The following is a 27,849-nucleotide window of genomic DNA, read 5'->3' on the forward strand; positions in this document are numbered from 1 at the left end:
CCGACTGAAAATTAGATAAAGTTCAGATTTTTATTATTTTTGTTTAACTAAACAACAATGGTCCAAGTTCAAAAGTTTTTTATTTTAAATATAATACAATTATCAATTTGTAACTTATTTTTCCCATTTTTCTCAAAACCTAGATGCTTCTTTTGTCTTCTCCTTCTTCATTCAACTTCTCAACAAACACTAGTCCATTTTTAGAGTTTTTTTTGTTCCTTTCTTTATTTTTATTTGCCATCTTTCGGCATCCATTTTGATTATAACTTGTGCGACTATGATTTCTTATGGGTTTTTTTCTCTAACTTTAGATTTCTTTTGCATGTAATGACTATAAATTTTGTTATATTTTATTTTTGCTTCTCTATTTTGTGAGTTTTCATCTACGAATCTACTTATACCATCTATTGTCACCTTCGTCCTATTTTTGTACACTATTTTGAAAATGTTTTGTACCATTTTGAGCTTCACCTTTATTAAGACAACTTGATATATAAAAAGCCTTAAACCCGATTGTATCTATCTGTTCAAATTTGAATCTATTTCAACCTAAATTGCCACAAATTGAAAGCTCAATCGATCGAACATGGGTCACATTTTTTCAAAGTTGATTTACAATGAGTTGGACATTTAACACTTAAACCTGACCGTACCCACTCATTGCCCACCCCTACTTCTCTCTTTCAAAGTCAACAGAAAAGATATCAATAATTTTTTTAATTATTGAGTATTCAAAATTATTAACTATTATTTAAATATTTTTTTTAAATTATTAAATATTTAAAAATTGATTAATATTTAATTTTATAAAATTAAATCTTAAAATTTTAATATATATATATATATTTTAAATTAATTTTATCATTAGTGAAAATTAAATTGTCCTATCAAAATTAAAAATTAAAAATTTAAATATTTGAATTGATTTATTCAAATAAAAAATTTTAAAATATAAAATTAAAATTAAAATAATTTAAATTTAAAAAAATTCAAATTCTTTAAAATTTTAAAATTCTTCTCCAGAACACACCATAATATTCTTTGTATTTTGAATAATTATATACGTCTGGCCACATATAATTAATTTTCACAATGTTTATACATGTGATATTTTTTCATAACCTTATGTATGTTATTTATTTTATTAATTTCCTTACGACTATTTAATTTATTTTCAAAAAAATACTTCAATGTGCATTAAGCTTCGAATAATTACCGGTATAAAACAAATCCTTGTTTTAGTTTTTAATATTTAGCAAAAAATAATATATTTTTAATTCTTCACTAAAATATAAAAAATATATTATCTTTTTAATAATTTCTAGGAACTAAAAAACCCACAAACTAAAATAATTTTATAACATCTTGTCAATAAAATTTAAAACATATATTTTTCTTAAAATATAGAGAGGTACAAATTGTTTCTTTTTCTCCTAATATATATAAAAATTAACTAAAAAAATTAAAGACATAACTTTTATAATAAATCTCCATATTATTACAACATATCTTAAATAAATGATATAATTTTTACATTTTTGAATAATATTTATTTATTTTAATATTTTAATTAATGTTATTATAATTTATATTTCAAAGGTTATACTATATAAATAATATTAATTAATAAGGTAATAAATAATATTATAACCCATTTTATTTTATTTAACTTAAAAAAGATATTTATTGTCACACCACACCGTTCCTCTTCTCCTAACCTTAAACCTTGACCTTTGTTGCGTGCGGTAACTACACCTCGCTCGCTCAATCACTCTAAACTGAACTGAGAATAATGAAATGAAGAGGTTAAACTTAAACCCTATCTTATCCCCCATTTGTGGAAGAAGCAAGCGTGGAGCGATGGGAATCCTCGCCTTGCCCTTAGTCATCTCCGTTCTCAAACCCCACACCGCCACTCTCCTCCGCCCCTCACACTCCCTCCTCCGCCACCGCAACCGCCACTTCACCACCGCCGTCTCCGCCGCCACCGCTCCTTCTTCTCACTCTCCTTCTCTCTCGCGCCACTCTTCTTCCGCTTCAACACATTCCGACACTCCTTCGCTTAACTCCTCCACCCTCACCTTCCAGCAAGCCATTCAGCGCCTTCAGGTTTTCGCAACAATCGAATTGCATTGCATTGCCCTCACTCACTCTCTCTCTCTCTCTTTGAATTTAAGAAAAATGTTCGTTTCTTTCTATATATATTGGAAATTGCAGGAATATTGGGCTTCCGTTGGATGTTCCGTAATGCAATGCAGCAACACAGAGGTAATTAAATTTATATCAATTTGTTACGTTGTTGTTCATTAATTCGATTCAATCATCTTATAGACTCATTGCTGTTGTTGTTATATTATTATTATTATTATTATTATAGTTCCTATGAACTATAGTGTAGAAACTTTTATACTGAATGAATCAGAAATCATGTTAGGTACCACGCTTAAGCTAGTTAGCATTCAAGTCATCGAACTTAACATACATAGCAATTTGTGATTGGATAATAGTGTATAAACTCTTAAGACTATCAGTGACTCAGAATGAGGATTATTTTCTGTTACTTTTTATATTATTATTGATTATTGATTATTGATGTTGTTGTTCTTATTATTATTGTATGCTTTTATTGTTTGACTTGATGAGTCTACATTCGGTTTTGAGCTTTGGATTGTGTTATTGAATCTTCTTTGATATATGTTTCAATTCGGATATTTTGAACAGGTTGGAGCTGGGACTATGAATCCTCTTACATATTTACGGGTTCTTGGTCCAGAACCATGGAATGTTGCGTAAGTATGTTTTAGATGTAAGTTATTGGTTTATGCATCAAAAACATCCATTTTTTATCAATCAAAGGATTTTACAGAAATGTTTTATTGGTAATTAATGAATTTAAGTTTTACCTCACTGAGAAAAGATACTAAAGTGCACATGTCCTTACCCCTCTGTATCAGTGCGCTTAATAGTTAATGAGTTCCATTGTTTTTAGTTGTTGTATTTTCTATTAAAAGGCTGTTTGTTTTCTTAGTGTTTTTTTTCTTTCTTGTAAGCTTATTTGAGTTGAGTGGATGCTATTTGTTCTTAATATTTGTACTTATTAATTTTTGTTATATTTACTTGGTAATGGTGAAAAGGAGTGTGAGGAGGGTTTTGGACCTGAAATTCATAGTTTTTTTTTTTGGTGGTGATAGGTATGTGGAACCTAGCATTCGCCCTGATGATAGTCGATATGGAGAAAACCCAAATAGGCTCCAAAGACACACTCAATTTCAGGTTGAGTTTGATATTATAATCAAATTCAGAATTTAAAGTTATTAGATTTTTCCTTGAATAACATGTGTTCATTTCTACCATTGAAGTCTTGGTTGCTCTCTGATCTCAGGTGATATTGAAGCCTGATCCTGGAAATTCACAGGATTTATATATCCGCAGCCTTTCTGCTTTAGGTAGTAACTGGCTCTGATTTTTTTAATCAACTAAAATAGATTGTATTCTTCTGTTCAACTGCTATTTTTGTTTTGACTTACAAGCATTAAGCATACAGATAGTGAACTTATATGAAAATAGAAGATAAATCTTATGAAAGAAGTAAGAAAACTTTCTCTTAAGGAAACTAAAGAAGCTTTGATTGGAATAAGTGCATATTCCTTTGCAACTGCTATGATTTTGGGTTGATGATCTGCAAGTTTATTTCAATTTCTTAAGCTTGTAGAGTGCACAGGCTCTAATTGTTCTTATCTCTGATATGCGTTTGCCTCTTTGGCCTCTTCAATGTTCATGATAAGTACTACTAAAGTTGACCCCCTATTTGCTTTTAAGGATTTATGTTGTAAGAGTTAGGACTGTTATAAGGAATAATTGGTTTGGGAGTTAGGGTGACATTTAGTGCGTGATGCTTTGTGTTTGGGGTTGGGGGTGGTTATTTATTGAGTAGTCTTAAATTACTGAATACTGAAGTAGGATACACCCTCGATAAGGGAAAAACCTTTGTTGTCTATGTCTTGTGCTGTAATTCTGGCTTAAGAACCATATTTTTTCAAGTAACAAATACATAATTCAGTGTGCTTACTCATGAGTTTAACACCTCCACTCTCTCTGAACCCGCCTAATGACTGACCTCTACTAGAAATATTGCTTGCAACCTTTCATTAACAAGTGACTTTAACCACCAACCAACAATATAAACAAGAAAGGTGAAACTGCCTCACTTCTTACTCCCCTTGAAATCAAGTTACTGGTATACCTTAACCATGGCAAATAAGGTGAAAGAGGTTTAGTTTTATTAGCTACTCAACATGACAAAACTGTATGGAATTTGTATAGTTCTTATTATACATTATTTTATTTATTTTCCGATTTTAAAACTCTGAACCTGAACTTGTGAAGTGCATATCTTTGTTAGGTATTGATGTTACTGCACATGATATAAGATTTGTGGAAGACAACTGGGAGAGTCCGGTAATATTTGTCCGTTTTGGTTTATAGATCTTTTAAAGCTGCCTACTGAAATGCAATTTAAATTATTATTATTATTTTTTTTTGTCTTTAAAATCTTATAAAATTTTGATCGCATCCATATGCTAATTGAAAATGTATATAGGTTCTTGGTGCTTGGGGTTTGGGCTGGGAAATCTGGATGGATGGCATGGAGATTACTCAATTCACCTACTTTCAGCAGGTATGTTTTGTTTCTCAGGGAGAAAGAGAATTATTATTTTTTAATGGTGACTAAAAATTATTAGAGAGAAGACATATCTTGCTTAACAGACATAGGGACTTTTAGTGTAAAAAGGAATGAAAACAGTTTTTTGACTTTTTCCTATTTACTATTGTTTTTCATCATGCAACCTTTAAAATGCTGCTCTTTTATTTAAAAAAGATGTGCCATTTACTTTCATGTTCTCGTCTCTTTCTCCGTCCAGGCTGGAAGTCTTCAGTTATCACCTGTATCTGTAGAAATTACTTATGGCCTTGAGCGTATCCTCATGTTACTGCAGGTATGTTGGCTAATTTTCTTTTTCTTCACTCAATCTCTGATCACACATTAAATAACTTACAAAAGTTTATAAATTTTGTGACAGGGGGTTGATCACTTCAAGAATATAAAATATTCTGATGGAATTACATATGGGGAGCTGTTCTTGGAGAATGAGTACTTGACTACTCTTACTACTGGTTTTGAATTGCATTTCATTTCATTTTTTTGCAGTGAAGTTGTTTGGTGTTACAATCAAGAATGTAGAGCTTTTCCTTTTATTTGTTTTATTCTATTTTATATTTGCTTTTATAACACATCAAGAATCTTTTAATTAGGGAAAAATGCTTATGGTCTGATGGCCATTCTCTTTCTTTATTCTTTAAATGAGAGGGGAATACAGAAAAGGACAAGGAAAGTTAGAAAGATAACTGAAATTCTGTAATGCAAGCAATTAGTTTCTTTCAACTAAGAGTTCATTTTTTGAACGGAGAGTTCTGTGAAGGACAAGACGTCCTTGCAAGACAATTTAAGTACTGGAAAAAGTAAAACAAAATTGAGTGCATTACTTCAAGAGACCTATAGTATAGAAATGGGAGAAGAGAGGAATGAAAATTATAACTAGAGGCCAAAAGGGAAAAAGGGTGAATCCTGCACTAATGGCCTGGGATATCTATATCAATTTCAGTGAAGATTGTAAGACAGATTTTTTTTTCTTCATATTATACTGGGAAAGGCATGGGGCCAGGTAGATTGCACTGGGAGTCGTAGGGCCAGGTAGGTAGATATTTGGATAGTTGAGGATGACCCAATGTCAAATCTATAATAGACTTTGATACCACCTTGAATTTAGGCCAGGTCTAACCCAAACTCAAAAGCTAGATAGACTTTAATACCATCTTGAAATTAGTCTAGGTCTAACTAAATCTCAAAATCTAGCTCATGAGGTGAGGATTATGGATTACCAAGCCTTTATAATTTGTGTTTTAGTAATATTGACTTTGTTGTTGATTAATGTTGATAATATTAACTAAATCTCAAAATCTAGCTCATGAGGTGAGGATTATGGATTACCAAGCCTTTATAATTTGTGTTTTAGTAATATTGACTTTGTTGTTGATTAATGTTGATAATATTTTGTTTTTCTATTCTAGGAAGGAAATGAGTGCATATTATTTGGAGCATGCTAGTGTTGATCATGTTCAAAAACATTTTGATTTCTTTGAGGAGGAAGCTCGTTCCTTACTTTCTTCAGGCCTTGCAATCCCTGCGTATGTTTATGACATTTTAATAATCTATTTATTGGATTTCATCCTCTTATTTGCTATTCAATATGCTTTGTGTTTCTTCTCTATCCCTGCTTCTGATGTATGTTTTACCACTACATGCTAGGTATGATCAGCTTCTGAAAACATCTCATGCTTTTAATATCTTAGACTCCAGAGGCTTTGTTGGAGTAACAGAGCGTGCTCGATATTTTGGTCGCATGCGTAGGTAATGCTTGATGCCTGACTTGTGACTTGAATAAAAGAAGGAGCTTTTGATGTAATTGCATCACTTTGGTTGTTTGATAAAGTCATAATCACAATTGAAAATCAATTCTTTGTCATGATGTTGTCCTGTGCAAATCTCTCAAATCAAAAAATGGATACATGGTAATATTTTCTCTCAGCACTAAATATTCATAAGACCATCTGTGGAATTCTTGTGCAATTGCTGATGCTATGCAATTCTGTTCTTGACGTTTTCTTGTTCAGTTGACTGGTGCAACGGATTTGGAAATTTAGGATTTGTGAAAATTAAGGGAGCGTTTGTTTTACATTATTTTCTATTCCCGAGAATATGATGGTGGGGATATTTATTCTCATGTTTGTTATAACTTATAAGGTTATGCAACAAGATTCCTGTATATCTTTTATTCCTAAGAAAATTACATTCCCATGATTCAAGGAGTTTTTATTCCCATGATGAAGGGGTGGGAAAGAAGTATTCATGGGAATATTGGAAGTTATTTTCTATGACACTTGTAATTTCCTTTTTTATTCAAATTATTTTAAATTTTAAAAATTTTCATAGGAATATTAAAATGAAACCAAACACCTTTTTAAATATTCTCAGGAATAATATTCCTGAAAATACAAAATGATATCTTGAAACAAACACTCATTAAGGCTTTTGTCTTGTCTCCAAAATTAGAAGCTTTGATTGGAAGAGAGTAATATTTTATTTCAGTATTGCTGTGATTTTTGGTCAATATTCGATAGAGGCAGGATCAAAACACGCTGTTATGATGAATCTGCTGTGTTATTTCTTATTTGGTTACTTATGATTGCATGACCAGTACTGGTGGATTTAAAGATGGAGAACTGATCCCAATTCCAATATTATTTCGATGTTTTATCATCCCATCCCATATTGCTCCTGAAAGAATACTCATTGTTAAAAAGATAAAGCCTGGACTATAAAATAATCGGTAACCCTAACAATTCAATTGTTGAATAAATAGACTTGTAATAACTTCTAGAAGAAAAACAAGTTTTTTATAGAACATTTTTTCTTTCATTCTTATTCATGTATTTGATTTCAACAAAAGAATGAGTCATTTACAAAATGCAAATTATGGCTTCACTGAACTGGAACAGAAAATAGGTAACACTGTATTTGAGAGACCTTGCACTCTCCTACACTCCCCCATTTGTCATCTTTCTGCCCTGCTTTTATATTTGTTCCATGGTAGTAAGTATCGTACGATTCATGATACGATATATGTGATTCGATACAATTCAAACAGCTGGAGATACAAATTGATGAGCGTATCATTTTGGTACTTGAATTGCACCACAAATCACTTGAATCGGATTGGATTTGCAAGAATTCTGACCTGGAGAAGAATCTCATGATTCTTGCATAGTTAAGTTCTGTGAGGCTGAAGGAGTTGCAACACCCTGACCCTCCTCCAAGGGTCAATGCACCTGGAGTGGTGTATTTTGCAGCCAAAATCCCAGAAAATGGTCCCCGAAGTGGGTGAATTCCACATCACTATGGTTCTGTCTATTATAAAATAAAAAATATTTAATTGATGTCATACTTCATTGATATTTATATTTCACTTACTGTTTAATATCTTTTTAATTTTTTTATGATAAATCATTATAAAACATAGTAATAAAATCCGTTATAGTTTTTCAATTACAAATATTTAATTAATATATAATTATTTAATGGCACAATATTTATTATAAATTTAATATTATTCTATTATAACAAATTTTATCTGAACTCATGCATTTCATGCTCTGAAACTTATGTTTTTTAGTTGTTGATCATGAATATATGTTTTAATATGTCTTTGTTAATTGTATATGCTATGCTTTATTATTGATCATGAATCATAGGATTCAAGATATGATTTGATTTGTGATTTATAAAATAGACTTTCGATTACACAATTTGTATTTTGATTCAACTACCTTGATTTGTTCAACTTACATGGTTTAGAGAGAAAGGAGAGAAGAGAAAAAGATAATGACCTTGAATTATGAATATGTTTTGATACAATGATCTTATTCAAAAGACTAAGGCACCAACCCTTATTCATGCTGATTAATAGACTCCTAATTCTACTTAGGAAACAAATCATGTTAATTAAAAAATGTGGAAACTAATCCTAGGAGATATTCTAGGATAAGAAATTAATATTAGGAGGTAATTTAAGATATTCCACAATAAATTAAAGATATTTTCCTAATTTTTTAACAATGTTTGTCCAGGTCAAAGTGTCCCTTGATTTCCCTTGTTTGCCTAGCTCACCAAAATCTTTTACAATAACTTTTCCCTATCTTTATCTCAACTCCCCTTGATAGTCTTTCTTGCAATCTGTTATGCGAACCATTCCCTCACAAGGAGAAGTGAATCCTCTGCTCTCCTTCCACCCCTTCCTAATACAAAACTTAGTAATAAGTGTCTTCCTAACAGATTTCTGCTACATTTGTACAAGTTGTACTATACCCAACATACTAGTTTAATACACTAGATGGTAGTGTAGCATTCATCAAGTTAGGGTATCACAGTACACCATAACTCCAATCTAGTGTTCCTTTGAGGATGTTTGGATGTTTTAGGGTTTTAATATGTACTGTTGATTACATTAGCTTGTTAGTTATTTTGTTATCCCTTATGTTTTTGTCTTGATTTTATGCATTTCATGGTGTTTTCCTTCATCTTGATTTTCTCCAGTTTAGCTCGCCAGTGTGCACAACTTTGGTTGAAGACAAGGGAGATGCTTGGCTTCCCCCTTGGTTCTATCTCTGAACCCAATCATTTTGTATTGCCAAAAGAAGTTTTGGAGGCTGCACGTGAGAAGGTTAGTTTGCATATGTGGGTCAGTCCAGTCACCTTATCCTCTGGGAAATTTTGATATTGCTAGTTGTGAATATGGTACACAGAACTGTCTTATGAGTCTCTTGGGTGGTTAGGTTGTTATAAAGTTAGTTACTGAGTTAGTTGCACAGCTATCACGAGCAGCTGTAAAATTCAATTTTCAAGTATTATCAATAACATAGTTCCTTTTCTTTCTAAATTGTGTATCACTCTCTGAATACATCAAGACTAGGTTTTGATGATTTTTTTGCTTTGGAAAACTGTTACTGTTTTTCATTATTAGAGTATAGAATTGTACTCTTCCTTTTACACTGAGCATTGTTGTTTTTTCTGTTTTTTAATTGTAACTGAAAGTGACACCAATTACTGTCACTTTTAGTACGCTAGTTAGCTTGTTACTTAAGCTAGTAGTTTGGTAGCTTCTCTCAAACTCGTCAGCAACTATATATAGTTGATCACATCTTGTAATTCAATAACACAAATTTTCAATCAATGATATTTCCATTTTCTCTAAAACTTTTCTAATATGGTATCAAGAGCAAGATTTGATCTTTGAACCATGGCCTCATTTTTTCCCCCTCCATCCCGTCCACCAAGATTGCAAATGTTAGCGATTATATTCTCCCACTTTGTTTATTAGAAACATGATTCAAAAAATTATCTCCTATGGTGTCAGCAAGTTGAACATGTAATCAAGGGACACCGATTGCATCATTATCTTGTCAATCCAATCCACAAATTCTTCCAAAATATCTCACTCTTGAAGATCAAGATGAAGATCGTGTCTTTGAACATACCTTGCTTGGGAACAAGAAGATCGACTTCTATTATCGTGCCTGTAATGGTCAATTTTGCGAAAAATGCTTACGTGTGTTATCAGATGCAGATTATCGTCGCAACTTTGGGACAAAATTCATGTGTTCTTTCATTCTCACACTTGTGCAAAAGTGAGACAATTGCAAACATAACTTTGCAATACATTGCTAAAAAATCACACTATCTTTGACTATGTTTCCATATTCAGGTGCTCATTGACATGGATGTCAATCTCTAGTGATAACTCGGATGTAAACTCGTTTTTGAGTAATCTCGGAGTAATCTCGGTAATCTCGCGAGATCACTTCCGATATTAAGAGATCACTTTTTTTTTTTTCCCACTTACACAAAACGCACGTTTTGTGTTTTGTGTGTGTTAGAATAACTTATTAGGGAAGCTGTTGTATTTAATATTATCTTCTTTTTGTATGTCTGATTAGCAGTCCTAGGCTCTTAGCCTTTTCAGCCTATATTGTATGTTTTTATATACTCAATCAAGTAATGAAGAAAGTGTGAAAAACACTTTTCCAAAACCTTCTTAACATTCAAGTTGGTATCAGAGCGGGTCTGATCCCGCTCTGTTGCTCACCGTCGTCCGTCGCCTCCGGCCACCGTCCGCCGCCGTCGGCCGGCGACCAAATTCTTCGACGAACGTAGGGTTTGGTGCGCCTCGTTGAGCGCGACCCAACCCTGCTGGTTTCGAGCACATCCAAGCCTCCACGCGCTCCCACGCTCCGCCCCAAGTGTCTGTCCGTCAAGCGCGTGTGTCTCACGCGCCGCCTTCTGGTCGCCGGAAGTCCGCCACGCCACCACCGTTGTGCTCGCCTGAGCTTTCTGGGTCTATTTCAGACCTCAGTTTAGTGTTCCAGTTGGTCGTTTGGGTCTCGGTCACTGTTCATCTTCTTCTCTTCGTCTTTATTTCCGATTTTCTTCTTCTCCCATGGCTTCTTCAGGTCCTGCTCTTGCTATTGCTGGTACACCTACCATTACTGCATAAAAGTTAAATGGGAAGAACTATCTCTCATGGGTTGCATCTGTGGAACTTTGGTTCCTTGGTCAAGGACACCATGACCACCTAGAAAAGGAAGACATTGAGGGGACTGATGATTTTAAAGCTCAGTGGAAGAAAGTTAATTTTCAGTTATGTGCTGTTTTGTGGCAATCTGTGGAACCCAATATACTGGGAACACTTAGAGCCTTTAAAACTTGTTGCTCTTTTTGGAAGAAGGCTCAAAGTATCTATGCTAATGACATTCAAAGGCTATATGATGCTGCACAAAAACTAGCCTCCTTGAGACAAACTAGTCATGATATGGTTACTCATGTGGCTGAAGCTCAAGCTACCGTGGAAGAACTAAAATTATTTCTTGATGTTGAGTCATTGGAAAGAATGAAGAAAAAACTTGATAGGCTATATATGGTGATGATTTTACGAACATTGCATTCAGACTTTAATCATGTTCGTGATCAACTCCTGACCGGTCATGAAATTCCCTCAATGGACAACTTAGTTACTAGACTACTTCGAGTTCCAACCGAAGCCAAGAGTGAAAATTCTACCGCCATTGTTGAAGCTTTTGCTATGGTCTCGTCCAAGGGAAGAGGTGGTCGTGGAAACCGAGGAAGAGGGGGTAGAAGTGGTCGTCCTCAATGTTCCTACTGCAAAAGGATGGGTCATACTCAAGAGAATTGTTACTCTCTTCATGGTTTTCCAGAAAAGATAGCAAATATGTCCAAGTCTGAACAATCAAAAAAGGTTGATAGGAAGATTCCTGAAAATGATTACCAAGAATATCTTCAATGGAAAGCTATGAGTCAAGCTCAATCTTCCTCTACTCCTACTATTTCTACAGCCTGTATTTCTCAATTAACTGCAAGTCAAAGTCCATGGATCATTGATTCAGGTGCCTCTGATCACATAGCTGGTAATGATTCTCTATTCTTGTCCATGTCCTCTCTTAAATCACCCCATCTTATTACCTTAGCAGATGGATCCAAAATTGCTCCCAAAGGAATTGGTCAAGTTTCACTTTCTCCCATGTTAAATTTAAAATCTGTTTTATTTGTCCCTAATTGTCCTTTCAATTTAATCTCTTTAAGTCAATTAACTAAATCCCTAAACTGTTCAGTAACCTTTAATGCTGAATCTTGTGTCATTCAGGAACGTGGTACGGGCAAGATGATTGGCATAGGACATGAATTTGGTGGTCTTTACTATTTTGGAATGCAACCATCAGTATCTTGTGTTGCTGTTTTGCCACCCAAGCTTTTGCATGATCGTTTGGGTCATCCAAGTTTGGCCAAGTTGAAACTCTTAGTTCCTAGTCTCAAAACATTGGAAGAGTTAGGTTGTGAGTCATGTCAACTAGGCAAACATGTTAGATCATCCTTTCCCAAACAAATTGAAAAAAGGTGTAACTCAGTTTTTACCACCATTCACTCTGACATATGGGGTCCAAGCCGTGTAACATCTTTTGGTTTCAGATATTTTGTAACCTTTATTGATGAATTTTCTCGTTGTACTTGGGTGTACTTAATGAAAGATCGTTATGAACTTTTGTCTATATTTGTTTCTTTTTTTAATGAAATTCAGAACCAATTTGGAAAAACAATCAAAATTTTTAGAAGTGATAATGCCAAAGAATATTTCTCCCTTGAATTATCTTCCTTTTTATCCTCACAAGGTGTTTTACATCAGTCTACATGTCCACACACACCCCAACAAAATGGAATAGCAGAAAGGAAAAATAGACACCTTGTAGAGACTGCACGCACCCTGATGCTCAATGCAAATGTTCCTGTACACAATGTTGTTAGTCATGTGGTGCATAATTTTGGGCTGAAAAGGAGTGAAGCAGATCATTCAGTGTTCTATTGTCACACTTCACCTGGAAGATGTGTTTATTTGATTGTTTATGTTGATGACATAGTGATTACAGGGAATGATGCAACTACAATCTCTCAATTGAAGAAACATTTGTTTAGTCATTTCCAGACCAAAGACCTTGGGCATCTGAGATATTTTTTGGGTATTGAGGTTGCCCAAACAAAGGAAGGCATTGTGATTTCACAAAGAAAATATGCTATTGATATCTTGAAGGAAACTGGCATGTTGGATTGCAAGCCCATTGATAGTCCTATGGATCCTAACCAAAAGTTGATGGCTGATCAAGGTGAACCGTTCACAGACCCAGAGAGATATTGAAGATTGGTTGGGAAGCTTATTTATCTCACAATCACAAGACCTGATCTTTCTTTTGCAGTAGGGATTGTTAGTCAATTCATGCAGGCCCCTCATATTGATCATTGGAATGCTGTTTTACGTATCCTTAGATATATCAAAAAGGCACCAGGACAAGGATTATTGTATGAGGACAAAGGAGACAGCCAAATTTCTGGCTATTGTGATGCTGATTGGGCTGGTTGTCCTATAAACCGACGCTCCACTACTGGCTACTGTGTGTTTCTAGGTGGAAATCTCATATCTTGGAAGAGTAAGAAGCAAAATGTTGTTGCTCGATCCAGTGCTGAGGCTGAATATCGTGCTATGGCCTTAATTACTTGTGAACTTATGTGGATCAAGCAACTTCTTCAAGAGTTAAAGTTTTGTGAAGGTCATCCAATGAAGTTGTATTGTGATAATCAAGCTGCACTCCACATTGCCTCCAATCCAGTATTTCATGAGAGAACTAATCATATAGAAGTTGACTGTCATTTTGTCAGAGAGAAGTTGCTATCTAAGGAAATTGTTACCAAATTTGTCACATCCAATGAACAACTTGCAGATGTTTTGACTAAATCATTGAGGGGGCCTCGCATTCAGTTTTTATGTTCCAAGCTTGGTGCATACAATCTGTATGCTTCAGCTTGAGGGGGAGTGTTAGAATAGCTTATTAGAGAAGCTGTTGTATTTAATATTATCTTCTTTTTGTATGTCTGATTAGCAGTCCTAGGCTCTTAGCCTTTTCAGCCTATATTGTATGTTTTTATATACTCAATCAAGTAATGAAGAAAGTGTGAAAAACACTTTTCCAAAACCATCTTAACATTCAAGTGTGTGTTAGGGCACTCATTTAGCCTCGTCTCCTCTCCTCTCCGTTTCCTCTCCTGGTCTTCTCTTCCTCCGTGCCTCGTCTCCTCCGCGGCTCCTCCTCCGTGCGCCTCCTTTCCTCTGCGGCTCCTCCTCCGCGTTTCCTCCTCTCCTCCGCGCGCGCCTCGCCTCCTTCGTGCACCTCGCCTCCTCTGCGCGCCTCCTCCGCGTTTCCTCCTCCGCGTGTCTCTTTCTCCTCCGCCTTTCCTCCTCCGCGCGTCTCTTTTTATTTTTCTATTTTTAAGAACTTGTGCTTTGTCATTTGTGTGAACTTTTGTTAAGAACTTGTGTTAAGAACATTTATTATTGATGTAATTTGCTATTTTACTCTTTAATAGGGGGTTAAAATATTCAATTATTATGTTATTTTTAATTATTTATTTATTTATTAAGTAATCTCTTACGAGTTTACGATACGAGTTTACGGAGCCTTCACGAGATTACGTAAACTCTCGAGATTGACAACCTTGCTCATTGATGCTCTTACCGCATTTGGTGATACTATATTTGTCCGTGAACATGTTGATGTTATTATTGAAGTTCTTTCAGAAGAACATGAATCCTCCATTGCCCTCATCAACAATAAAATTGAACCTTTCTCCATTTATGAGGTTCAAACTCTCCTTCTCGTGCATGAATCTTGTATTGGGAAATTCAACAAGAAGACTATTGCTTTTGTAAATGTTGTAGAAGCATCTTCGATTTCATCTTGTCAACCTAATTTTGGTCAAGTGAATCTAGCTAAGACATCTACACCACATCAGGGAGATTATACCGGTTTTAATCGTACTATTACTTCTTGCGGTGGTCTTGGAGGCCGTGGAGGATACTCTGGTATTCAATGCCAAGTCTTCCATAAGTATGGTCATGAAGTTTCTGTTTTTAACCATCCTTTTGAACAAAGCTATGTACCTTAGGTTTCTATGGATTTTTCATATCAGCAACTTATGATGCAACCTCTAGTGCAACCTATGTTTCCAAATTGGTATTCTCAACCATGGAATATCAATTACTATCAGCCTCAGGGACTTCCTATATTGCATAATCAGTATATCAGGCGATCAAATACTACTGGTCCCCCTCCAACAGCTAATTCTTCTCAATCACTTCAAGCTATGGTGACTATAGCAAATCCTTTTAGCATTGGGAGTCAATATCCTGATTCAGTTGCTTCACACCACATTACCAATGTTTCTCATAACATTCAACAAGTCCCTTTTGAAGAACCTGATTAAATACTTAAGGAAATGGCCAGGGTCTTACCATTCAATCTACTAGTGTTACCAAATTCTTTTCCTCCCTTTCTAATGTTCCTCATATTCTTTAAAATCTTTTGTACGACTCTTAAATAACCAAAAATCCTATAAGTTTGAGTCTGTTTTCCAAAGATAACTATGTTTTCTTTGAGTTTCATTCAACTTTTTCTGTGATTAAATTTTAGGCCACTAAGGAAGTACTTCAAAGAGGAACTGTGGGATCAGATGGCTTGTACCAGTTTCCTTCTTTGCTACAAGGGACACAATTCAATAAAGCCTGTAGACAATCTTACTGTTGGTTCTAATCTCATTGTTAATATTGCTTCTATGTCAGCTGTAGCCACATGACATTTTAGACTTGGACATCCTAGCATAGATGTTCAACATATTATTTTCGGACATTGTAATTTTCCACCAATTAATAAAAATTCTTTTGAATTTTGTTCCTCTTGTCTTGGCAAAGCGCATAGGCTTCCCTCTAATCTATTGACAACTGTTTACAATAAACTGCTTAATTTACTCGCATCTATGGGGTCTTGCTCCATTTAATTCTTTTGGAGGTTATTCATACTATGCTGCCTTTGTTGATGCTTGCACAAGGTCTACTTGGATATATTTTCTAAAACAGAAATCTGAAACTGTCAATATATTCAAACAATAGTGTAGACTATTCAGTTATAAGATGATTTACTTACCTCTTCGATGGTTTGTTGAAAGAGGCAAAGAGCAATAGTGAATGTGGTTGTTTCAATTAAATTATAATTAGAATGAGGAATAAAGAAAGTTGTGATGATATTGTTGGATATATTGACTAATGACATGACTAAAATAGCGTATATAAGTGGAGAGAGAAATCCTCATTGCATAAGGTAGTTTTTAGGGTTGAGTTGGACCAAAACTGAAATTCTAAGATGGTACTGCCTATCATAGCATTTGTTGTTGGACCTATTGGGCCACTTGTTATTGAGATGTTATTTGACCACCCATAGATGTCCAATTTTGTAAAGTTTACGTTCGAGATGTGTAATTCTCAGGTTGAAAGGTGTGTTGGAGATCTTACATTCACTAATGATATGACTAAAACAATGTAAATAAGTGGGGGAAACTCATTACATGAATTTGCTTTTAAGGTTGAGATAGGCCTAAATCCAAACTCTAAGAGATATCATCTAGAGTATTGAAGCAACATAAAGCAAAATTGTTCTTACATTAAGCTATGTCCAGAATAATAAATTTTAAAAGATAAATAGAAATGGCCTGTACTCACAAGATTCATGTTGTGAGTTTGGGTCTTATCAGAAATGTAGAAATATTCAATTTCTGAAATATCCAATAGCAATATTGTTACCATTTACAGGTTTCCTGCTTAAAGAACATTCCCATCTTGTATTTGATTTTACACTTTCTATTGCTGGATGTAGTTTATTTAATTATTAATTCAATACGAACTTGTGGACAGGATTTATGAGCTGTGCCTCCCTTATGTAAATATTGGCTGTAAGAATGATATGATTTATGGAGAAACTAAATCATGTTAATGTTTAGCTTGAGTATGAGTTTCTTTGTTGATTATTATTGATGAATTTATATATAAATTAGTGTTAAATTTTAGCTTTTCTTTGGTTATAGGTGCATGATCATTCAAGGGCATTTGTTCTTGAAATTGGGACCGAAGAGATGCCACCTCAAGATGTTGTTGATGCAAGCAAGCAAGTATGACTTAATTTCATCTTATTAATAAACATGAAAATTTTCACCTCCAATTTATCATTTGTGTGACTTAATTAAATTTATTATTACTAGTAATTTAGCCTATACAATGCACAAACATGTTTATTATATATGATATAATTAAAATTTATAATAAATTATGTATAAATAAATGCTATGTTTGAATATATATATATATTATATTTAAAATTAGTATACATAAATATTTTAAAATATATTAATTATATTTTAGATTATGATAAATAATTTGTATTGTAACAAAAAAATTATTTTTAGTTATTGATAATTTGTTTTAAAATATTAATATTTAATTTATAAATAATTATGATAAATAGAAATTGAATTAGTTAAAAGTTAAAAAAATCCTTACAGACTCTATCGTTGGAGAAAAGTCCTTAAAAGTACTCTTTTACAAGATAGATGCCTGTGTTTAATATATAAGGAGTGATTTTTCTATTATGATTTTTTAATGAATTGTTATTAGTATTCTCCATCATTGTTCAATATTGATTCTACTATGCTGGTTATTGTAGCTGAAAGATTTAGTGCTGCAACTACTTGAACGGCAAAGGTTAAAGCATGGTGAAGTGCAAGCTTTTGGCACCCCACGTAGATTAGTGGTGCGGGAATAAACTTTATCTTTGATATACAATTATTGTTTCTTGGTGTATTGCATTTTTGTAATAATTGTTTTTGAGATGAAGCTGTTATTTTCTTCATTCTTGTGGATTCTTCTTAATAGTTTCATGTTGGATTTCCTTACTTATCACAGGAAAAAGCAAGTAAAGAGAATAAAAGAACAAAATAAATAAAAGTGATGGGTTACCATTTATTACTTACCTACAAGTCTGGCATTGTGTTTTGACGAGTAAAAACAATTTACACTTGAAAAATTATTAAAACGAGAGATTTTGTCTCTTGCAATACACTCTACAGTCTACATTAAGTTATATTGGCTCTAATAGGATAAATGACATTAGACTTGTCATTAGTGTGGTTTTTTTTCCTTGTGTAAATACCTATTCCAACTTTTATGTGCTAACTTATCCCCCAACTGTTAAAGGTTTCTTTTTAATAAATCTATTCTGGAATTCAAAGCTGGAGGTCTTCATTTGTTTGGACTACAGTACATAATAGAATTAATGCATATGACATTACAGAAACATAGGCTTCAAACTGATGCAATATACAAAACCCATTACTTAATGTCAATATTATATTGTAGAGCATTTTAGATAATCTCTCAGGATTAGTTTCCATATTTCTTTTTAGTAATCAATAGCATGTAATTGTGCTGCTATAGTGGCATCGTGTTACAATGCAACCCCTTTTTGCTTCTATTTGGCCTGTAGCAGAGTTCAGTGTTGCAGTTGTTGCTGTTTGAATCATGGATGCTTCCACATGGAATTGTGGCCATCTTAACCATTATTCTTTCCATCTTTCCATGTATGAAACCCCCCTTTTGGCCCCACAAATGATGTTGTTTGATGCTGTTTTAGGGGGACAATATTGGGATCCCCCCGTTGTTTAATCAGAACACCCCTATTTTCCCGCACCTTCCTTTCAAAAGCTAAATAAGGTACTACTCTCATTGGTCTCTTTTCTCTTTGACATAAACCGTCTTACGCAGAGTTCTGAGCTGCGTTTCTGGTCAACCCACAATCTGTGGAACTCTTATGCCGCTCTATGTTCTCATCCTCCAAGGACTATTCATTAGTGTTGAAGATTGGACTGGACTGCAAAACTCTTGAACTGGTCTAGTATCCATCCAAATAAACCATAGAACTAGCCTTGAAAAGTACTGGTTATAGAGCTGGAAAACGGGTCAAAAATCAGTAAAAACTGGCCAAAACCCACTTCACAGCGGATCAGTGAAAAATACATAAAACAACATTGTTTTGACTTTTTTAAAAAATGAAAAATCTACCTAGGTTATTTGTCATTTTCTTTTTTATTCTAGGTGTTAACTTGTTATTGTTAATGAATATTGTTGATTCTGAAATCTAAATCATATATTCTTGCACTTTTCTTTCTTTTCTATAATCTAATTTTTTTATCTCCAAGAGAAATACATTTGACTATAAGTGTTCACATTATTTTTATGAATAATGTCTATAGGGTGTCTCTTTTCCCCGAAATTTGCAACGGGCTTAGCATTGTGTTTATGGCTTTATTGTGTTCTGCTCAAATCGATTTTAGGTGAATGGTTATCTCTCATATGCAGAGATTATACAGCTTTCTTGCATTTTTGATATTCTATTTTTTTTTTTCTTCTGTTTCTTGTCTTTTGGAGAATGCATTATCCTTAATTCCTCATCCTTGTTGTTCCTACCCTCTTTAAGTCTTATGGTTTTCTGTAAAAAAAAAAGTGAAGAATTTGCATTTGTTTATATGCAGGATTAATGGATAGAATCATAAATTCAACAGTTAAAATTTATGAGTTGTTATTCCAATACATACATCATAAAATATTCAATATTCAGAATTATTCATATTTGAATTGACAGTAATCATATATTTTTCCTGTTGTGAATTCCACAGATTGCTGTTGAAAATCTTTGCACAAAACAAGCAGAAAAGGAGGTTGAAGTTCGAGGTCCTCCTGTTTCAAAAGCATTTGATCATGAAGGAAATCCAACGAAGGTTTTGCTATGCTCTAGACTTTTTATCCTTAGTTGAGATTCAAGAAATGCCTCCTAATTTTTATTTTACTTTTTTTGTGTCAGGCGATTGAAGGTTTTTCTCGTAGATACTCTGTTCCACTTGACCTGGTATACAGAAAGGTTGATGGTGAGTATCCAGATGCAAAACACTTGTTGACTGGGGTAGTGGTATAGGAGTATAGTTTTACTCTATTACTTTCTTCTAATATACAAAAGTAGTATAGTATTTATTTTCCTGTACAGTAGTAGCTTAGTTTGTAACTGACAGCTGTCGCTGTCATATCTAACTAATCTGTATTAGTTAGAGTCTGTTTGTAGCTTCTATTAGAAGCTTTGCACTTGATCAATAAATAGTTAAATACCTAGTGTAAATATGACATCGGTGGGTTGAATTCATTTTTAACAAACACAAATATCTTCTCTCTCTTTTTCACTGAACTTTAATATGATTTCTATCTGAGTCTATCCTAGTTCCACTAAAAGAAAGGGTTACTCATCATTTATCTATGCACCAAACTCAATAGTGTTGGGTGTGATGTGTATTGAGAAAAATCTAAGTTCCATATTGACTATAGATAAGGTCAAGATAGAGTATATAAGTGGGGGACAATTCTCACCTTACAAGCTGATTTTGTAAGGTTGAGTAAGGCCCAAACCCACATTGGCTTATTGTCCTTTTCATTAAATCTTTATACAGAAAAATTGACTTGACACATTTTCAGATGCTGCTTTGTAGAAAGGAAATTTAAACTTACACCATTTGAATGTTCAACTTGATTTTCAAGCACTGCAATTTAATTTGTGCAACTCTTCAGTTTTCCTGCAACTATGCCTCAGTACCATAAGCTCAATCCTTTAGTAGGCACTTAAATGCAGTTTCCTGATGTTGCAGGGAAAACAGAGTATGTTTATGCCCGTATAAAGGAGTCATCAAGACATGCTCTGGAGGTTCTCTATTCTTTAGTTTCACATCCTTTTTTATGCTTGTTTATATGTTTTGTTAAAAGCGAGTATAATATTGCAAATATGAGTGTCTGTTTCTTTAAGGTATATGTTTAAACCTTTTAATTCTAGACCAAATAAATATGTCAATATACTAAATTACTAATACATATTTTAATATGACTTATAAAAGCTCTAGAATCAACTCAGATCTTCCTCTAATGAAATGAGTCTAATCTATTATGCTACTCTGTATTCAGGGCGCATTTGTACAATATCCACATAATTGACTATGCCAATTCCATAATGGATTATGTGGCTTTGCTATACTTCTAACATGACCCAATGGATTATTTGCCAACCATAGTTAATCATGGTCATCTCACGTACACAAATAACACGTCAGATAATGGATTAGGATCCTATCATTGATGATTATGGTGGCCTCCAAGGCACAAAAATATCATATAACATGCCACCATAATGGATTATTGTCCTACCATAGTTGATTATGGTAATCTTCAGTACATAGATAACATGCCATATAATGGATTATAAATCCACCATAGTTGATTTTGGTCACCTCCAATACACAAACAGTTATGAGATGGGTTGAGGTGTGAAGAGAGATGGAGAGCTCGTTGGGATGAGAGGAAGCACAATAGTCACATGAGCAAATAGGTTGAGAAAGAGAGTCACAGGCAGCAAAGTAGTGCTTTGTCTCAATGGGGTTATTTGTCATAAAAATTTGAGGTGTGTTATTTCCCCTCAAATCCTCACAATTTAAAGGGTAAGAAGTTCGGTGTGGGACCCATGTAATAATCTCCTTAATTCCACCCAAATCCACTTTACTAATCAGGAATTTTTTTAGAGAATGACAGCTCAGCTGCTTTGATGAACAAGTGGTGCTTATGTCTAGTTAGTTACTTATATTAAACTTGGAAGCTTGATTTTGATAGAGTCCCCTTTATCAAAATACATTTTATGATATCTAATTTTTAGCAAAAAATACCTAATTTTGTGTACTTTTTTCTATAGTAGTTAGTATTAGATGCATTGTGCGATTCATATCTCGATACGCAACAGAAAACATCCCTCATGATATGAATCGCATGCTATATCATTTTGAAGCATGAAGCGGAGTATGTATCGCTTGAATCGGTTGATTCGCAATTCTGAAACTGTCTTGCACGGTTCAAAATGTGCAAGTCATAGTAAAATAATTGGTCAGGTTTGTGACACTTTTTTGTAAAATAGCATTTTTCCCTCTTTTATTTTTAATTTCTTTTTACAAAATAGGGGAAATCATCGAAAATCAGTTTTGCATTTGCATCTCTTTGATTTCAACCGCCCTCAATTTTTTAACTGCCCAATTTTTCCTTTATATTTGAAGAATAGAACATGGTGTATATGCATGGTCTCTTGTCTTCTCACTTAAATGTAACTTGAATCAGACCCAATAAGCAGTGTGCAATTTTAGCTTTTTCGGTGGACCTGGTATGTAAAGGAAATATTTAATTCAAATATTAAATTTTAAGCAGACCATGAGTTTTACTTTAAAAAATTAATATTCTCTTCTATCCTTTTTCCTATATCTTGCTTTTTCTTCTTCTTTTGTTTTCTTTCACTTCTAACCTTTAATCTTTTACAATTTTACGTGTTATTTGTTACTTCTTTTGTTGTGTCTTATTTTTTATTTATTAAAATACTAAATTTTTATTGATAGTGTATCTTACAATTCATATTACGATGCGATTCACGATTCAGAAATTAGTTCTTCCAATTCACGATTCGAATCTTGATTTGATAACCATGCTTTTTCCCCCCTTCATATTATATCATTTGTAGTATGGTTAATCATTACAAATGTTTCTCGCACATGCTAATTCACTTGATAGAGTTATAGACATAGGGACAAGTTCTGCCTATGGTTTCATTATATGATACAAGAGTTTTGGAATGTGAATTCTACACTCTGTCATTTAGGCTTTGTTTGGGGGAGAGGAAGGAGTAGAAGAGAATAAGTGAGAATTGATTTATAGGAATTAGGTAAGAAATTGAATGAAATAGAATGGAATTTGTAGTTGTTTGATAGAGTGGAATTAAGTAACAAATAGAGTGAATTTGGTATTTACAATTACTATTTTACCCTCACTTTATAATATAGTTAGAATTAATATTTTTTGTTTTATGTAATTTTACACATTTTCCAAAATCCACAAGAATCCCCTCAATAGAGAGGATAAAAAATGATGTGGGACTCACAATTCTACTTAAATACCCTCTACCAAACACAAATGTTTTTTTTCAAATGCAATCTAATCCATCCCCCTCCCTATTAAATCACTTCCACCAAACATAGGCTTAGGATTTATTTCTCTATGCTTCTTACACTCTAAGAAAGATGTTATTGCTACTGAGTATTGATTTGTTCTGCTCTTGTTAGGTTTTGTCTGAAGATTTACCTGCTACTATTGCTAAAATTTCATTTCCAAAGACAATGCGTTGGAATTCTCAGGTATGCTGGAATTTTAAGTGGGTTTCTGTAGGGAACATGACTTTATCAGCAGAGATTATAAACATTGAAACATAGATAGCTATTGTTGTTAACTAACTCTCCCAAGTTATTGGGTGAAGATATTTGAATAACATTTATTATTATTGTTAAGATATTCTAAGATATAGTTTAGATATATTAGTTTATCTTAATCCCTAAACTTTAGGGATTGTTTCTGATACTTGTCTATTTATTTGATTGTACCCATCAATTCAAAGTAATAAGAAATTATTCATATTCAAGTTGGTACTAGAGCACTCTGGTCCAGGAACCCTAATCCAGCCGCCAACATCTAGGTTTTTAGAGTTTTGTCCGTGGTTGCCGGAGTTGACACCGCCTGCACATTCAGAGGTTGCCGATCGGCCTCTCTGTTGCGAGCCACCGTCAGTCGCTGTCTCACGCGCTCTCACGCGCGGTTCTTGTTGAGGAAGCTCCCTGGCACGTGGGGTTCACGTGCCACCCTCCAGGCCTCCGTTTGCAACGCGGTTCACTCTGTTGGACTCGCCGACCCTCCCTCATCTCGTTTTGACCCTTTTCAGGTTGTGGGTCACACTCTAGGTGGTCTGTTGGTGGTCGTTTGGTTGCGGCTTCGGAGTTCCGTGGTCGTTTGGTTGTTGTCTCGAAGTTCCGTGGTTGTTTGGTTGCTTTCCCGGAGTTTCGTGGTCGTTTGGTTGTTACCTTGGAGTTCCGTGGTTGATTGTTTGCTGTTTCTGTGGTTTTTTGATTGAGTTTTTCTTTTGCTGTTTTTCTCCTTTTTCTCTTCATGGCAGAGATTCCCAAGGAGAATCCAAAAATTGAATCTTCCAAAAGGGGGTTGGTCTCCTTTGCCTTTTCTGGATCACCTACTATTACATTTGAAAAGCTTAATGGTAAAAATTATTTGGATTGGTCCAATGCGATTGAAATGTGGTTTTTAGGTCAGGGTCTCTATGATCATCTTACTAAAAGGGCATCCGAAGTTGATAAAGAGGTGAGAGATGAATGGAAACGGACAGATTATCAACTTGTATCTTTATTGTGGCAGTCCATTGAGCCTAAATTAATGGTGCACTTTCGTCCGTACAAGACATGCTATGATATTTGGAAGAGGGCTCGAAATGTCTATGCCAATGATATCCAAAGATTATGAGTCTGTTCATGGTCTAGCAACCCTTTGTATGGTTGATAATGATTTGTTGACGTATTTGAATCGTGCTCAATCCACTATTGATGAACTCAAGCTAATGTTGGTTAGTGATGATCCTCAACAAATATTAAACAAACTTGATAATATGTTTATGGTGTTTATCCTTCAAGGACTTGACAAAGATTACGGGTCTGTTCGAGATCAAATCTTGACAAATCCTTCCATTCCTACAGTAGAAGAACTCATAGATCGATTGATTCGGTCCCTTCATCAGAGTAGATCCTCACATAGAATCTAAGTCCTCTACTTTTATCTCTAGTACAACTGATCGTGGAAGTTAAGGGCGTGGTCGAGGTCGTGGTCGTGGTAAAGGGGGTAGAGGAAACCTCCATTGTACCTACTGTCAGAGAGATGGACATACACGAGACAGGTGTTATTCCTTGCATGGCTTTCCGAGCAAGACAACTAATGTGGCTCAATCTCCAACTTCGGCTCTAGAGCCCAAGATTGAATCTGAGGGCAATCATCCAATCTCATTCTCTACCGATGATTACAAAGAGTATCTTCAACTGAAGGCAGCGCAACAAGCCTCTTTCTCTGTCACTCTTGCTCACACTAGTAATTCAACCGTCTGTCTCTCTCATTCTACGTCTATTGGACCTTGGGTTTTGGACTCTGGTGCTTCTGATCACCTAACTGGTAATGTCTCCCTTTTTCCTAGCTTATCATCACCTAAAACTCCACATCATATCACTCTTGCAGATGGGTCAAAAGTCCAAGCCCCTAGTATTGGCCAAATATGACCTATCCCTTCACTACCATTAAAATTTGTTTTACTAGTTCCTGGATGTCCCTTTAATTTGATTTCTATAAGTAAGTTGACTTGGTCACTAAATTGTGCCATAACCTTCACTGCTGATTCTTTCTTGATACAGGACCGGAGTACGGGACAGACGATTGGAGTTGGATGTGAATCACATGGTCTCTACTACCTTCAGCCTTTTACCTTTACCATATGTGCATCTGTTGAGTCTCTTAGTTTAATTCATCGTCGCCTGGGTCATCCAAGCTTGAATAAATTAAAGAAAATGGTACCTCATCTCTCACGCTTGGAATTCTTAGAGTGAGTCATGTCAATTAGGGAAGCATGTTAGAACTTCTTTTCCTAATAGTATTAATAGTCGAGCTGTGTCTCCTTTTGATGTCATTCATTCTGATGTTTGGGGCCCTAGTCGGGTTCCTTCTCTTTTAGGGCATAGGTATTACGTCACCTTTATTGATGATTTTTCTAGATGTACTTGGATATTTTTAATGAAAAATCGTTATGAGTTATTCAATATTTTTCAAAGTTTCTATTCGGAGATCAAAACTTGATTTGGCAAAGTAATTCGGATTTTACGAAGTGACAATGCTAAAGAATATTTTTCAGATTGCTTCAAATCATTTATGACTTCCCATGACATTCTACATCAATCTAGTTGCCCTCATACACCTCAACAAAATGGTGTAGCTGAGCGAAAACATAGGCATATTATGGACACTGCTCGTACTCTTTTATTGAATGCCAATGCACCCCCAAAGTTATGGGGAGATGTTGTACTTACTGCAGGGTATTTAATAAATCGAATGCCATCCTTTGTCTTGAATGATCAAGTACCTCATTCCCTATTATCCTCGTGTCTTTGGTTGTACTTGTTTTGTCCATGATCTTTTGTTAGGACATGCTAAGTTGTCTGCTCGGGCTATCAAATGTGTGTTCTTAGGATACTCCCATGTTCAAAAGGGGTACCGCTATTACTCTCCTGCTACGCATCGGTTTTACACTAGTGCAAATGTCACTTTCTTTGAAAATACACCATATTTCGTTACTACAAATGTCTCTTTGGTTGACTCAGATCTCCTTTCTCTAGTATTGCCTATTCCTCATTTTGACCCCGGTGTGCCTTCTACACCTACTACTTTAGAGGCACCAGAGATTCCTCCCACACCACCAGGGTTTGATCGTCCTCTACACTGATTTGGGATAACCAATGAGCGTCCGTCACATACTGCTGTTCCTCTCGATACTTCTACAATTTAGCCATGTGATTCTGCCCCTGCTCTAGTCTCCTCACCTACTCTGGCCCTACCTACTTCAGTTGACTTGCCCATTGCTCTTTGTAAAGGTAGTCGTTCTATTGGTAATCCTTATCCTATTTATAACTTCCTTTCATATCATTGTTTGTCTCCTACCTATTATGCTTTTGTCTCTGCTATTTCTTCTATTACCATTCCCAAGACAGGGCAGGAAGCATTAAACCATCCAGGATGGCGACAAGCAATGATTGATGAGATGACAGCTTTAGACTCAAACCACACTTTGGTACTTGTCCCACCTCCGCTTGAAAAATATGTTGATGGTTGTCGGTGGGTCTTTAATGTTAAAGTGGGCCCTGATGGACAGGTGGATAGATTGAAAGCCCGTCTTGTGGCTAAGGGATACACGAAAGTATATGGTTTGGACTACAGTGACACTTTCTCTCCAGTTGCGAAAATGGCCTCGATTCGTCTCTTCTTAGCCATGGCTGCTATGAGGCATTGGCCTTTGTTTCAATTAGACATCAAGAATGCCTTCTTACATGGTGATCTAGAGGAAGAAATTTATAGGGAGCAACCTCCTGGGTTTGTTGCTAAAGGGGGATCTGGTCTTCTGTGTAAATTACAAAAGTCCTTGTATGGCCTCAAATAATCACCTCGCGCTTGGTTTGGTTAGTCTAGCAAAGTTATACAGGAATTTGGAATGATCCGCTGCGAGGCAGACCACTCTATCTTCTTTAAACGCTCACTGACACATGGATTTGTCTATCTTGTTTATGTAGATGATATTGTGATTTCAGGTGATGATCAGGAGGCATCAAGGCTCTGAAGCAGCACTTATTTAAACACTTTCAAACTAAATATTTAGGCCCCCTGCGTTATTTCCTAGGGATTGAGGTCGCTCAGTCAAAGTCCGGTATTGCGATTTCTCAGAGAAAATATGTCCTTGATATTCTAGAGGAAATCGGACTTACAGATTGTAAGCCAGTTGACACTCCCATGGATCCCAATGTGAAGCTTATGCCTAATCAAGGGGAGCCTTATCCTGACCCAGGAAGATATCGGAGATTAGTAGGAAAATTGAATTATCTCACCATGACCAGGCTTGATATATCCTTTCCTGTTAGTGTTGTAAGTCAGTTTCTTAACTCTCCCTGTGAGAGTCATTGGCATGCAGTTGTTCGGATCCTTAGATACATCAAGAGATCACTAGGAAAGGGACTTGTTTACAATAATA

The 27,849-nt window shown here is 34.9% G+C and overlaps 2 protein-coding genes across 5 annotated transcripts in view; both read left to right on the plus strand.

Moving 5' to 3' along the window:
- Window positions 1–1,725: 1,725 nt before the first annotated feature.
- Window positions 1,726–27,849, plus strand: part of EDD1 (glycine-tRNA ligase) — a 53,818-nt gene continuing 27,694 nt past the window's right edge. Inside the window, exons 1-18 of one of the 4 annotated variants that reach the window (XM_083070687.1) lie at window positions 1,726–2,109; window positions 2,218–2,268; window positions 2,722–2,789; window positions 3,192–3,273; window positions 3,383–3,446; window positions 4,403–4,458; window positions 4,601–4,678; window positions 4,923–4,997; window positions 5,082–5,152; window positions 6,130–6,246; window positions 6,368–6,469; window positions 9,212–9,356; window positions 17,147–17,230; window positions 17,782–17,868; window positions 19,790–19,891; window positions 19,975–20,038; window positions 20,804–20,859; window positions 23,300–23,371. In XM_083070687.1, coding sequence (XP_082926813.1) covers window positions 1,798–2,109; window positions 2,218–2,268; window positions 2,722–2,789; window positions 3,192–3,273; window positions 3,383–3,446; window positions 4,403–4,458; window positions 4,601–4,678; window positions 4,923–4,997; window positions 5,082–5,152; window positions 6,130–6,246; window positions 6,368–6,469; window positions 9,212–9,356; window positions 17,147–17,230; window positions 17,782–17,868; window positions 19,790–19,891; window positions 19,975–20,038; window positions 20,804–20,859; window positions 23,300–23,371 — 1,686 coding nt within the window. In that variant the 5' untranslated portion in view covers window positions 1,726–1,797. Of the gene's footprint in view, window positions 2,110–2,214; window positions 2,269–2,721; window positions 2,807–3,191; window positions 3,274–3,382; window positions 3,447–4,402; window positions 4,459–4,600; window positions 4,679–4,922; window positions 4,998–5,081; window positions 5,153–6,129; window positions 6,247–6,367; window positions 6,470–9,211; window positions 9,357–17,146; window positions 17,231–17,781; window positions 17,869–19,789; window positions 19,892–19,974; window positions 20,039–20,803; window positions 20,860–23,299; window positions 23,372–27,849 lie in introns of those variants that run through there. The other 3 variants (XM_083070688.1, XM_083070689.1, XM_083070690.1) reach the window with 3 other exon arrangements.
- On the plus strand, window positions 9,366–15,696 carry LOC145955682 (uncharacterized). The gene is made up of 2 exons (XM_083070691.1): window positions 9,366–12,096; window positions 12,333–15,696. The coding sequence occupies exons 1-2, from the start codon at window positions 11,484–11,486 to the stop codon at window positions 12,368–12,370; spliced, it is 651 nt and encodes a 216-aa protein (XP_082926817.1). The 5' UTR covers window positions 9,366–11,483; the 3' UTR covers window positions 12,371–15,696.

The sequence above is a fragment of the Cajanus cajan genome, chromosome 3 (genome assembly GCF_000230855.2).
Source record: "Cajanus cajan strain Asha chromosome 3, NIPB_CcT2T_4, whole genome shotgun sequence".
NCBI classification, from domain to species: Eukaryota; Viridiplantae; Streptophyta; class Magnoliopsida; order Fabales; family Fabaceae; genus Cajanus; species Cajanus cajan.

Bases quoted from the DNA above. Each gene is read 5' to 3' on its own strand.
- LOC145955682 (XM_083070691.1), top strand. From the start codon at position 11,484: ATGGTTACTCATGTGGCTGAAGCTCAAGCTACCGTGGAAGAACTAAAA. The intron at 12,097-12,332 runs GTAATGATTCTC...TGTGTCATTCAG, and splicing joins TGCCTCTGATCACATAGCTG to GAACGTGGTACGGGCAAGAT.